Here is a 14,010-nt window from a genome sequence, read left to right as displayed (position 1 = left end):
ATGTGCCACATGCTAACTTCATGGAGTGCCCCCTAGTCTATTATCCGAAAGAGTAAAAAACCGATTCACATCTACCCCTCTCATGATTTTAAACACCTCTATCATATCTCCCCCCCCCCCTCAGCTGTCTCTTCTCCAAGTTGAAAAGTCCTAACCTCTTTAGTCTTTCCTCATAGGGTAGCTGTTCCCTTATCATTTTGGTCGCCCTTCTCTATACCTTCTCCATCGCAATTATATCTTTTTTGAGATGCGGCGACCAGAATTGTACACAGTATTCAAGGCGCGGTCTCACCATGGAGCGATACAGAGGCATGATGACATTTTCCGTTTTATTCACCATTCCTTTTCTAATAATTCTCAACATTCTGTTTGCTTTTTTGACTGCCGCAGCACAGTGAACCGACGATTTCAATGTGTTATCCACTATGACGCCTAGATCTCTTTCTTGGGTAGTAGCACCTAATATGGAACCTAACATTGTGTAACTATAGCATGGGTTATTTTTCCCTATATGCATCACCTTGCACTTATTCACATTAAACTTCATCTGCCATTTAGGTGCCCAATTTTCCAGCCTCACAAGGTTTTCCTGCAATTTATCACAATCTGTTTGTGATTTAACTACCCTGAACAATTTTGTATCATCTGCAAATTTGATTATCTCACTTGTCATATTTCTTTCCAGATCATTTATAAATATATTGAAAAGAAAGGGTCCCAATACAGATCCCTGAGGCACTCCACTGCCCACACCCTTCCACTGAGAAAATTGTCCATTTAATCCTACTCTCTGTTTCCTGTCTTTTAGCCAGTTTGCAATCCACGAAAGGACATCGCCACCTATCCCACGACTTTTTATTTTTCCTAGAAGCCTCTCATGAGGAACTTTGTCAAATGCCTTCTGAAAATCTGTTATGAACTCTGCCCGCGGGTTTCCCCGCGGGCAGGCTCACTTACCCACGCTGTGTCTTCAGCCGACGCGGCAGGGTGCCATCGTCTGCCTTCCCATGCGGCCTGGAGGCCGCTCTGGAGTCTCCTCTTCGCCGTGGCCGGAGCCGCGACCTTTGCTGCTTTCTTCGTGGCTGGGATCGCCCCCGACGCTGTTTACATCTTCGCAGCTGGAGGCCGCAAAAGCCCCGGGCTGGAGTGGCGGCTGGAGCCGCTGCTCACGTTGGGCCTGCGTCCCAGGCCAGTCCTGCTTCTTCCTACGCGACTACGTCAGTGCAGGCCGCTGTCCGCGGTCCTGCACAGCTTCCTGCTCTGTCCTAAGTGCGCGGCCGTGTCTTCCTTCAACATTTAAAGGGCCAGACACAGGAAGGGTTTTGGGCCCACCTTGGTGACTGTTTCCTGTACCAGCCCTATAAAGGACTGCTCCATCAGTTGTCCAGTGCCTTGCATCGTGGTGTCTTCACTCTGGAGGCTCCTGCCTGCCAGAGCCTTTGTAAGGTCTTCTTGTCTTGTGGAGCTCCTCATCTTGTGATGTCTTCTCGTCATGCCATGTCATGTCTTCGTGCCTGAGGTCCTCGTCCAGGTGTCCTGGTGTCTTGATCTTCTACGTCCTGGTGTTCCTGCCTTCCCTCGATGTTCGTTCCTCTGACCCGTCTTTGCTCTCGAGCCTTCTGGTCCAGTAGGCCGGGGGTCCCTCAGATGAAGAACTCCTGAGTGGACTAGCCTGCTGGTGGACGGTTGTCCTGTGCTCCTGAGCCGTCATGTCTGCGCTGTCCCGTTCTCCTCGTGGTCCGTGACCAGTCTGCAAGGGCTGTGTAGGGCGCGCAGTGGGGCAGGGTGGTCCGCAACTCAGTCCCGCGGGTGGCCTGAGTAGGGCGCCCTGAGAGACAGTGCCAATGTCCGCCTTCCTTGCTTCTCGTCTCGTCTGGATTCCAAGTTCCTCGTGTCTGTACTTCAGCGTCATGTTTCTGATGCCGTCGCATCGACCACTGGTCCGTGATGTCTTCGCATCAGCTTTGGCGTCAAGTCTCGTCTGCGATGCCGTTGCATCGATCCTGGTGTCATGTCTTCATAGTCCTGGTGTCATGTCTTCAACCCAAGTCTTCGAGCCATGTGATGCCGTTGCATCAATCTTCTTGTCTCCGTGTCAAGGTCTGTCTGCCCTCAACCTCAAGCCAGGCCTGCTGCTCGCAGCAGGTCCAAAAGGGCTCGGAATGGTCGGAGGACCATTCAACTTCCAACATCCTCGGATGTTGGCCATGGGAGCTTGCCGGCCTGGCGGAGGGTAGACAGTCAGCCATGCGGAGCCACCGTCAACTCTTGGCTCGGCCTGGAAGGTCTGGGTTGGGCTGAGGCCCATGGGCACACGAAACCCCCCGTTCTCAACAGAATGCAAGGCCTTTCGAGGCCCATCCATAACAGTATCCAAGTACACTACATCTACATGTTCACCTTTATCCACATGTTTATTAACTCCTTCAAAAAAGTGAAGCAGATTTGTGAGGCAAGACTTGCCCTGGGTAAAGCCATGCTGACTTTGTTCCATTAAACCATGTCTTTCTATATGTTCTGTGATTTTGATGTTTAGAATACTTTCCACTATTTTTCCTGGCACTGAAGTCAGGCTAACCGGTCTGTAGTTTCCCGGATCACCCCTGGAGCCCTTTTTAAATATGGGGGTTACATTAGCTATCCTCCAATCTTCAGGTACAATGGATGATTTTAATGACTGGTTACAAATTTTTACTAATAGGTCTGAAATTTCATTTTTTAGTTCCTTCAGAACTCTGGGGTGTATACCATCCAATCCAGGTGATTTACTACTCTTCAGTTTGTCAATCAGGTCTACCACATCTTCTAGGTTCACCGTGATTTGGTTCAGTTCATCTGAATCATTACCCATGAAAACCTTCTCCAGACTTCCTCTGATCTTGTTTCACCAATCTCCTGGCTGAGGAGGATGGGTCGGGAGTGCTGGTGGAGAGTTATTGGAGGGTCTCACGATGGTCCCGTAACTGGGCAACCGCATCCCTCATCTTATCTCTGAACAGATTCTCTCCCATACATAGCAAGTCAGCAAGTCTTTCCTGTACCTCTATTCTGAGATCCAAGGCTCGCAGCCATGCCATTCTGCAGTCACTGATTCCCGCTGCAGAGACTCTTAATGCCGTTTCAAAGACATCGTAGGCTGTACGAACCTCTTGTTTTCCACACTCCAGGCCCTCCTGCACCTGCTTCCAGAGGTATGAGTACAGGCTCATGTAGAGCTGGTAGAAAGTGATGCGGACAATGAGCATGGCTCCCTGGAATACTTTCTTCCCAAGAGCGTCAATCGCCCTGTGATTCTTCCCCAGGGGCGCCAAGCAGTGGGTCCTAGAGCACTTGGCCTTTTTAAGGGCGGATTCAACCACCACCAATTGGTGCGGCAGCTGACACTTATCAAATCCAATAGCCTTCTGGACGAGGTAAACCCCATCCGCCTTCCTGTTCACGGGAGGTACGGTGAGGGGGTGTTCCCGTATCCTCAGCAACTCCTTAAGGATGTTGTGCACCGGGACCGCCACAATCTCCTTAAGAGCCCTCCAAGAACTGGAGGATTTTTCAGCATTTTGTGCCTGGCATCCTCTTCTGTCAATAACTGAAAAGGGATGGCCTTGGCCAACGCCTGCACAAAGCTTGCGAAGGTTAAGTCCTCTGGTGAAGACTTCCTTCGTTCCTCTGGAGATGGTGGCCCTGGGAAGAGACCTTCTGGGTCCTCTGAGGAGGAATCGGCAATGTCATCCCCCCAGGGGTCATACAAATTGTCATCCTCACCGTAGTTGACAGGGGATGGGGCCCTAAGTTTTCAGCTTTTGTCCAGAGGCAGGCACAGGCATCTGTAGCAGCGGTGCTGGCCCCGGCAAAGCAGGAAGGGGCCTAAAGGCCTCGGCATCCCTGCTGGTCTCTGTGGAGCTTCCTCTGAGAAACCGGCAATGACCACCTTATCAGTTGGGGGAAGCATCGGTGACTCGCAAGGCATTTGTGGCATCCCGGGAACCGACGTCAGCTGGGTCGGTAAATCACCGATGAGCACATTGAGCCGCTCCAGCAGCGGTTCCAGAATGGACAGTGCCGGCATCAGTACCGTTGGTGCCACAGGCCCGATGCCCTGCAGCACTCGTTTCACCGCCAACTGGCCTCATCACTCCAGCTCCTCCTCAAAAGTCGCCAAGGCAAACACTGACTAGGAAGAAAGAGGGGTGGCCAGATCTTCCTCAGATCCCCAAGGTGGATTGGTGACTGGCACCAGGACCATTGGAGACAGTCACGGTCCCCGGCATAGAAGGATTGGCACTCCTCTCCACGGGGTCACTTCAGGAGCATCACAGCATGAGCAGGCACATCCCCAAGCTCAGCATAGTGCATTGAAGGTGACCGGTGCCGATGCTTCCTTGGCTTCCCTCGGTGCTTGGCCTGGTCCTTCCCCAGTGCCAAGGTAGATGATAAAGAACCCAACGTCCTCTACCTGGAAGAAACAGATAGGAGCCAGTCTCCATTGCCCCTATCCACCAGTGGCATCGACTGAAATGAAGGCCCCACCGATGTCGATGGCGCGGAGTCTACTGATGAGACTCCAGGTTCATTAGTGAAGATGCCGCCGTTACAGACGTCATTGGCTCAGGCTTCTTTGACCCGAAGAGTGTCTCCATCTTATCGAGTCAAGTGTGTCGTCCCTGAGGGGTCATTTGGGTGCACATGCAGCAACCCCAGACGTCATGAAATGCACTCAGGCAGAGGACATATCTTGTGGGGGATCCGTGATGGACATGGTCCTCAGGCAGTGGGGGCATAGACAATAACCGGTCGAGGCCATGACAAATGAAAAAAAGGTAACAAAATGTTAGTGGCGACAGCAGGTTTCGAAGCTGGTGGGCACCAAGGCACCTCCACCACAGGGGAAGGATTGTGAAAAGAAACTTAACCGGAACGCCGAAAACCCTAAGGAGCCTACAGGAGGTATTAGGAGGGACCTGGCGTCGAAAGTGAAAACTGAAAAATATTTGGTGAAAAGTTTTCCAAAGGCAATTTTAAAGAAAAAAGCCAAGAGTTCACTTAACCGCGAGGCGAAAGCTCCGTGAGGGAAAAAAAAGTGACTGAAGAGGGACCCCCACATGGACGTGTGGTATAGGGCATGCTCAGTGTGCCTAGTCAAAGTTCCAGAAATTTTGACATAAGTTTTCCGTGCAGGGCTCCATCCGATGTTGTCACCCATGTGTGAGGACTACCATCCTGCTTGTCCTAGGAGAATAGGGGTTTTGCATGCTTTATTTATTTTTCTGCCCTGTAACACTCTTCCCCAAAGAACTCATTGCCTGTGAGATGGCCTGCAGGTGGTGTTTGACCTCTGCCTGTAGTTCAAGTAGAGGCTTTGTAGGCTATCTTGGCTTTAATCAGCAAACACATCCCCACAGCCCTGAGTGCACATGACACTGAAACAGCCTGCAGTGCCATTGGCCAGAAAGCTCAGGTAATATTGTGTGCACTGATTGGCCCTGGAGATAGAGAACTCGCCCTGAGGGCTCTGGAACTCTACAGTCTCAGCTGGGGGTGCAGAGGGAGCAAATCTCTGCACTGATGCTCTGTTCAGCTCCTGAGGACAGCCTTTCCCTGACCTCCCCAGGCACTAATAATATAGTGAAAAGTGTTCAGCTAGTTTCTTTTTAATCCTTATTGCATTACCTATTTCTGTTTGTAATTTAAAACTTATCCGTTCACTATTCTTACTTTTACTTAATAAACTTATTAGTTTGTTATCTCTGTCTGTCTTGGACTGACTATTGATCCTGGTATTGTGTATATTTGGTTTGTGGGTGTATTTCTAAGAACTGTGTGGTCCTTGCTTGTGAAAGGTCTCAGTGTCCCTAGAAACCACTAAGGGATAGCTTGCGAGTGGGGAACTTGCCCAGAGGCAAGTAGAAACCCTCTTGACCGGGTGAGAGGTTGCCAGTGTAGCAGCACGTGCGCAGGTGGGCCTGTGCAGTGCTTGGCAGAACCCTCCAAGTGGCCACAGGGTTACCCTGCGTGGGTATTAGGGGTGGCGCTGCGGCATTACGTGACAGGGCCCATGGTTGCAGGTATCCAAAGAGCCCTCATGCTAAACCCCTGGCCTGTTGCTGTAATAAGTGCACTAAAATAAGTTGAGAGGGGACATTTAAAAAAAAAAGAAAAAATCCCCATTAATCTGCAAACGAAAGCTCATGGCATCAGATCCTGGCCCTCATTCCAACTGAGATGGAATACCAAAGGAGAAGAAAACAAGTGGGTTAAAAAAAATGCTATGTGAAGCTGCAAGTTGTGGATTGGACTTTTTATCAGTCTAATTAAAATAATAAACTTAACTTCCATGTGTAAACTAGATACAGTCATAAAAAAAAAAATACCAGAAAGAGGCCCCACTTTCTCCACAGATGTGCAGCACTATACAGAAGTGATATATTGGTTATTGGTCATGATATACCTGTGCATGAATGCGTCCAAAGGCCCAGATCACAGAACCTTGTAATCAATTCATACCAAAACAGTAAAGATATGTAGGTTTATCAGATACATAAAAGTGAAATGCATATGAAGTACAGACAGACCACATATCAAGTATATATACAGAAAAACCATATAGACAACAGCATTTTCCATGTAAAACCTATTTTAGCAACTCACAATACCTTTTTTGTCCTCTGTACAATTCACCTCTGTTTCCATGCTCTCTTCCTTTTCTTCACATCTGCTCTCTTCTTTTGCTTGGTCTTTCTGTTCTGAGCGAACAGATGTTTCCATTTCAGGTTGCTCTTTCCTCTGCGACTTCTCAGGATCTTTTGCTTTTTTCTCTTGAAAATCAGTTTCCGTCTCAATTTTCACTTGTGCTGGGCTTTTGCTTCTATCAGATTCACATTGGTTTTCAACAGCATCATTACTGCTTTTAACTAGAACAGACACATTTCACAGTAATGCCTAAGAAGTTCAAAATGTATAAATTAACGCTAATTAGGGGCATCTAAAAATTAAAGTAGCCAGGCCACACATTCACTCATGCTTCACCTAACCCTGCCTGATGTTTGTCATGATATTCTACCCTTATGATTGGGAAAACGGTTTATATTATTTAATTATATATTTCTAAACAGAGTACCTTCCTGCTTCTACAGAAAACAGAGACCTTAGAATCTGCAACACTTTATAAGCCCACCCCACTGGGTTCATACAATTGTTTCTGGCCGAGTTAACTTATTGTGAGGCCTGGTCTTCCAGCTTTCTTGGAATGTGCCGCTCTGGCTGAAAGACACAGAACAGAAGCCTGGTACTGTGTTGCCTTTGAGCCGGTCAGCAGAAGTTGCTTCTATGCAGTGGTTGGCACTCCCTTCTTTAGACTACAACCACTCCCAGACTCTGAAGAGCTAGAACTGAGGAACTGGCCCTGGCATTCCTCAGTAAGGTGCTATCTGGTCAATCAATTCAGTAACCCAAGTACTTCAAGGAAAAGGACAAGGACCTACCTTCCAACATTTTTCTGTAATTCACATTAGTATTTCCAGGGAGTCTAGGCAAAAACCTGTGAACATGAGTTTTACTAATCCAACTCCACCCTCCATATCCAGTCACTCTGTATTCCTCTCCTTTTTGTTTCCACACCTGTTAAAAATAAAGTTTAACCTTGTTATATAATATGCATGCATTCATTTTTTTCCATTCATTATTCATATAATAAACAGTCTCTGACGGTGACTTCACAAGAGGGTCACCTTCAGAGACTGCTAATACAGAACTCAGTGCAGCATCTAGAAAATGCACAGATTCATGCTGTGAGGGACAGCACAAAACCAGTCCACACCAAGTATTGTATTCCAAAACAAAAATATCCAGCAGATACAAAATAGGAAGTCCAGAGTACAAAAAAATAGGACAGTCTATATCCAATAATATATCCAGCTAATCCCATGAGACAAAATGTCAATTCTCAAACCACATGAGCACCAGAAAGGAAAATTGGTTCTTACCTGCTAATTTCTGTAGTACCACGGATCAGTCCAGACGCCTGGGCTCATACATCCCTGCCAGCAGGAGGAGACAAAGAAAAAACTTGCCTGAACCTACGACATAAAGCCTAGTGCCACCTGCAGTTCCCCAGTATAGATCTGTACCCAAGCAAAAAAATTGCAATGCCCAAAACAATGAAACCCTAGAAAATAATCAAACCTCAAACTTTTTGTCAACATGAAAACCTATAAACAGGCTGCTATGAATCTGTACACATAAGACAAAACTACTGCTGAGCGAGCGACTCTTCACCTCCAGGAAAAAATGGGCGGGTTCTGGACTGATCTGTGGTACTACAGAAATTAGCAGGTAAGAACCAATTTTCCTTTCCCTGTATATACCTGGATCAGTCCAGATGCCTGGGATGTACCAAAGGTTCCCTAAATGGGGTGGGGCCTGGAGAGTCCCGCTCGCAGAACACTCTCACCAAAAGAAGGAGAACTAGGGCGTCCCCAAATCCAGACGATCGGGTCGCACAAAAGTATGTAAGGATTTCCAAGTTGCAGCTCTGCAAATCTCCTGAGGAGATATGAGTTGCGCCTCTGCCCAAGGAGGTCACATGAGACCATGTAGAATGAGCGCGTAAGCCCTCCGGCACCTGCCGGCCAGCAGTAATGTAAGTGGACCCTATAGCTTCCTTCAATCAGCGAGCTATAGTAGCCTTGGAAGCTTTAGACCCTTGGCTTGCGCCGCTCCACAAAACAAAAAGATGATCGACGAACATCTAATCTCTTGAGTTTTCTCGTAATGGGAGCAGACTCCTCCCTTTCCGGAAAAGCAGGAAGCTCCACCGTCTGGTTCACATGAAACACGGATCTGACCTTAAGTAAAAAGGAAGGTACCGTCCTCAATGAGACCCCTGCATCTGAAATTTGGAGGAATGGATCCCAACAGGACAAAGCTTGTAATTCCGAAATCCGCCTAGCTGAACAGATCGCTACCAGAAAAACTACCTTCAGAGTCAATTCCTTCAGCGTTGCCCTCCATAAAGGCTCAAACAGCGCTGAACAAAGACCCCGTAGAATGAGATTCAGGTTCCAGGGTGGACACACTCTCCGAACTGGAGACCTCAAATTCCTGGTTCCTCTGAGGAACCTTGTCACATCCAGATGAGCTGAAATAGCAGAATCCCCAACTTTACCCACAGACAGCCCAAGGCCGCCACTTGAACTCTAAGGGAACTTGGAGATAAAACCTTAGCGAAACCTTCCTGCAGAAAAGAGAAAATCTCAGGGATGGAAGACCAAAGGGTGATAACCCCATGAAAAGTACACCAGGACTCGAACACCCGCCAGACTCTAATGTAAGCCAGATTAGTAGATTGCCTCCTGGCCCACAATAAAGTTGTTACGACCGACTCCGGATATCCTTTACTCCTTAACCTCTGCCTCTCAAAAGCCAAGCTGCTAGACAATAATGATCTACCTGGTCGGAAAATATGGGACCCTGCCGGAGAAGACCCTTGAGATGTCCCAAAAGAAGCGCACAGTCTACTGCCATGTTGATGAGATCTGCAAACCACAGATGCTAAGGCCACTCTAGCGCAACCAGAATCACTTCCCCGTGATGTCTCTCGATGCGATGCAACACACTTCCGACCAGAGGCCAAGGAGGGAACACAAAATAGAACCCCCTGCTGGCAAGGCAGCACCAGCGTGTCAATGCCTTGGGCCCCGGGCTGCCTCCTTCGACTAAACTAGCGTACCACTTTGGCATTCAGATGAGTTGACATCAAATCTACGTGAGGAGACCCCCAACGTCTTCGGATGAGCTGCATCGCGGTATCCACCAACTCCCACTCTCCTGGATCTAGGAGAGTATGACAGAGAAAATCCGCTTGGACATTTTTGATGCTGGCTATGTGAGACACCCCTATCCGCTCTACATAGGCCTCCACCCAATGCATCAAGAGCTGTGCTTCCTGATCTACCGCCTGACTCCTGGTACTGCCCTGCCAACTGATATACGCCACTGCTGTTGCATTGTTCAACAGGATCCGGACAGAATGCCCTTTCACTAGTGGTAAGAGTTCCCGCAACGCAAGCCGCACTGCTCTGGTTTCCAGACAGTTAATAGACCATGTAGATTATTTCGTAGACCAAATGCCCTGGATGGAATGGCTCACAAACTGCCCCCCAGCCGGAAAGGCTGGCATCGGTCGTCATCACCACCCAATCCGGGACCTCGAGGTCCATTCCACGGAGAAGGTTGGCTGAATGAAGCCACCAAGCTAGACTCTCCCTGGCCTCTCCCTCCAGGGGTAGAGGCAAGTAAGATTCCTCTGAGCTCGGCTTCCAACGCGCCAAAAGCGCCCTCTGCAATGGCCTCAAATGGAGAAAAGCCCAGGGAACCAACTCCAGGGTTGAAGACATGGACCCTAAGACCTGCAAGTAATCCCATACTCTGGGAATTCGTAATTTCAACAACCGAACTTCCTTCTGAAGAGATAGCACCCCTTTCTTCCGACAGAAACACTTTGCCTAACCGGGTGTCGAACCTCACCCCCAGGTAGATTAGGGACTGTGTCACGGACAAATGACACTTGGCCGTGTTCATCACCCAGCCGAGAAAAGTGGAGAACATTCAAAACCCTGCAAATCAACTGCTGACATAGATCTGCCGATTTCGCCCTGATCAGCCAGTCATCTAGATACGGATGTACCAGGAGACTTTCCTTCCGAAGCGCCGCCGCTACCACCACCATCACTTTGGTGAAAGTGCATGGGGCTGTGGCCAGACCGAAAGGAAGTAGAGATATGAATTGTTTTTTGTGTTTGTGTCGTTCTTCGTTTTTCGGCCACCATCTCGTTTTTTTGCGGTTCGGGTCTTTTTTTTCCGCGAAAAATCATTTTTTTTTAGTTAGTGCGCGCTAACAAAAACAGTTAGATTTTGTTAGCTCACACTAATCCAAAAAACGAATTTTCGTGAAAAAATGGAAAAATTCAATCGTTTTTCAGGCTCCCCGAAACATGCCGAATTGGACAATTTCGTTGAAATTTTCCAATTCGGCAAAAACAAATGCACATCTCTAAAAGGAAGTACCCTGAACTGAAAATGCTGTCCCAGGGTCATGAAGCGAAGAAAACGTTGGGACTCCGAGTGAATTGGAATGTGCAGACAGGCTTACGTAAGGTCCAGAGATGCCAGGAATTCCCCCTTGCGAACTGCAGCTATCACTGAACGCAAGGTCTCCATCCGGAGGCAGGGGACTTTGAGGGCGGTATTCACTCTCTTCAAATCTAGAATGGGCCGAAACATGCCCCCCTTTCTTTGGGACCACAAAATAAATGGAGTAGCGTCCCTTTCGGAGCTCTGCCAAGGGCACTGGAATGACCGCCTCCAATTCCTAAAGGCGGCCTAAGGTCTCCTGCATCACCTCCCGCTTGCGCCACGGTCCGCATGGAGAAACTAGAAATAGATCCCAAACAGACCAAGCAAATTCTAACACATAGCCATCTCTTATTATACTGAGAACCCATTGATCCTGCGTGATGTTGGCCCACTCATCTTAAAACTGCGTCAAGGGACTTCCTATAATAGGAACAACGAAGTGGACCGGCCTTGCCTCATTGTGAGGACTTACCAGCTGCAGATCCTCCTCCAGAACCCTCAAACAGCCTATGGGGTCCTTGAAAGGACTGCCCCCAAGAATGCCCCCTAGGAGGAAAAAACCTCCGAGGAGCAGAGGGAGCCCGCATTGGCTGAGATCTCCTGTTGGCACGGAGACGAGAACGAGTCTGAAAAAATCTCTTCGCTTTAGGCCAGTCCTCCGGTAACTGTAGCTGCTTATTCTCCCCAAGCGACTGAATCAGTTACGCAAGGTTGTCCCCAAACAACAGACGCCCCTTGAACGGCAAAGAGCCTAACTGCATCTTAGAGGAGACGTCCGCCGACCAATTACGCAACCACAACAACCGTCTGGCCATGACCACTGAAGCCATAGCTCTGGAGGACGTACGTACCAAATCATAGAGGGCATCTGCCCCAAATGCAACCGCCGCCTCTATAGGCTTGACACTATCCACTTGCTCTCCCAACTTCGGTAGTAGATCCTGCAGTTATTGCACCCAACGGAGACAAGCCTGCTGCATAAAGCTTGAGCAAATTGCCGCACGCAAACCCAGTGCCGAGACCTCAAAGATCCACTTGAGGTGAACCTCCAATTTCCGGTCCTGCATATTTTTTAATGCCGTGGACCCCACCACGGGAATGGTGGTCTGCTTAGTCACTACGGACACTGCCACTGCCACATCGACCTTAGGAAGGACAAAACACTCCAAGACCTCTTCTGGGAGGGGGTAGAGCTTCCCAAAGGCCCTCCCCACCTTTAACGAAGCATCAGGCATCCCCCACTCAGCTTCCACCAACTTCTTAACCGCCTTTAGTACGGGAAGGAAGCAGGGGGTCCTCTTACCCCGTCCAAGACTGGATCCTCTCCCTCCAAAACTGGGTCACACTGGGGCATCTTAACGCCCAACACCTGAAAGGCTAAGAGCAGCAACACCTCTAATTCCTCCCTTCGGAACAGGCAGACCTCCTTAGTATCCTCAGAACCGAGACTAGGGACCTCAGGATGGTCTCCCAGCAACGTATCCGCAGACACAGACACCTCCTGACCTGCCGGTACCCCCGGGTCCAGCTCCTCGGAAGCATCACCAGAGTCACCAAGGCCCCCTCTGACCGAACACCCTGGAGCCAGAGGTGTCTGAAAATGCTGAGCAGAGGGCAATGAAGGCCTGACCCCCAAAGCAGGTCCCAGGCCCGGCAGCGAACTTCCCAGAGTCCGGCCAGCATTAAGGCTGACTCCACATCCAGGCTGTTTGCTGGCCAAATAGGCCTCGTGCAAATGTAAAACAAACTCTGGAGAAAAACTCCTAACAACCCCAGTACACTCAGAGTTAGTGGCAGCACCAGGCCCAGTCATGGTAACCACCCCCTCCAGGCCCCCCCCCCCCCCGACCAACCCCGAAGTCGGAATGGGCCAGGGATAAAGGAGGCGGACCCTCCCCCACCCTCCCCAATGGTGCAGGAACTGCCACAAAAAAATCCAAGATGGCTGCCATTCCCGCACCCTCGGAGGAGGAATCAGTACCCCAGATAGCGCTGCGGCCGAAAATAGCCCCTGAATTGCCAGACGCACGACACCGTTTTGCCGGTGGAGGGGCTCCGGAGGAGCCCGCCCCACCCTCCCAGCAAGCCGCAAAGAGACTGGCCCGATTTAAACGCGACTGCACCAAGCCACGGGCTCGGCACATTGTACCACGGGCCATCCTGAGGGAGGGAAGAAAAAACACTGCCGCAATTAAAAAAGCATGGAGAAAGGATCTACACAGAAAAAAAACCCAACCTGCCCCACCCTGGAGCTGACCTTACTAGTGGGGGAGGGGGGGGGAGGTCACCCTCAGAGCTGTGCTGCCGTCTGCCAAAAAACAAAACAGCCTGTGAATCTTTTTTTTTTTTTTTTTTTTAAACTTTATAGAAAATACACAGAGATAAACCCTGTCTAAAAGGAACAGGCAGTCTCAGGTAAAAGGGAATGAAAAAATCCCTGGGGAGCCTGCAGCCGCCTGGGCGGCCTCATGAGGGAGGGATCTGGACCCCACGGGAGCACAGATGGGCACACAAAAGGGAACAACCCCCGGTCCGTCTGCCTCTACCGGACAGGATAGGACTCAAGGAATCCGTAGAAAGAAATTTAAACCCCCTCCCCCTGGGAGGAAGGCTCAAAAGAAAAACTTTAAAAGCTGAAAAATTAGCAGAACTACAGGTAGAGCACCCTGTGCCATCTGCTAGAGACAGAGAAAATACTGGGGAACTGCAGGTAGCACTAGGCTTTATGTAACAGGTTCAGGCAGGTTTTTTCTCTGTCTCCTCCTGCTGGCAGGCCCAGGCGTCTGAACTGATCCGGGTACATACAAGGAACAGGACTTAGGGTATCCTTCCTAGTTCTCCCAAAGGTTTCCTATCCTCTAGAAACCCATGGAATCCAGG

At 49.4% G+C, this 14,010-nt stretch overlaps 1 protein-coding gene across 13 annotated transcripts in view; it reads right to left on the bottom strand.

Annotated features, from left to right (window-relative positions):
• BPTF (bromodomain PHD finger transcription factor) overlaps positions 1-14,010 on the bottom strand; it is a 278,159-nt gene that overhangs the window by 158,950 nt on the left and 105,199 nt on the right. For all 13 annotated transcript variants that reach the window (XM_029599363.1, XM_029599362.1, XM_029599352.1 and 10 more), the window contains exons 11-12: positions 7,479-7,614; positions 6,651-6,908 (exon numbers count right to left, since the gene is read on the bottom strand). In XM_029599363.1, coding sequence (XP_029455223.1) covers positions 6,651-6,908; positions 7,479-7,614 — 394 coding nt within the window. The remainder of the gene's footprint in view (positions 1-6,650; positions 6,909-7,478; positions 7,615-14,010) is intronic.

The sequence above is a fragment of the Rhinatrema bivittatum genome, chromosome 4 (genome assembly GCF_901001135.1).
Source record: "Rhinatrema bivittatum chromosome 4, aRhiBiv1.1, whole genome shotgun sequence".
NCBI lineage: Eukaryota > Metazoa > Chordata > Amphibia > Gymnophiona > Rhinatrematidae > Rhinatrema > Rhinatrema bivittatum.
This window is presented reverse-complemented; position numbering and strand designations above follow the sequence as displayed.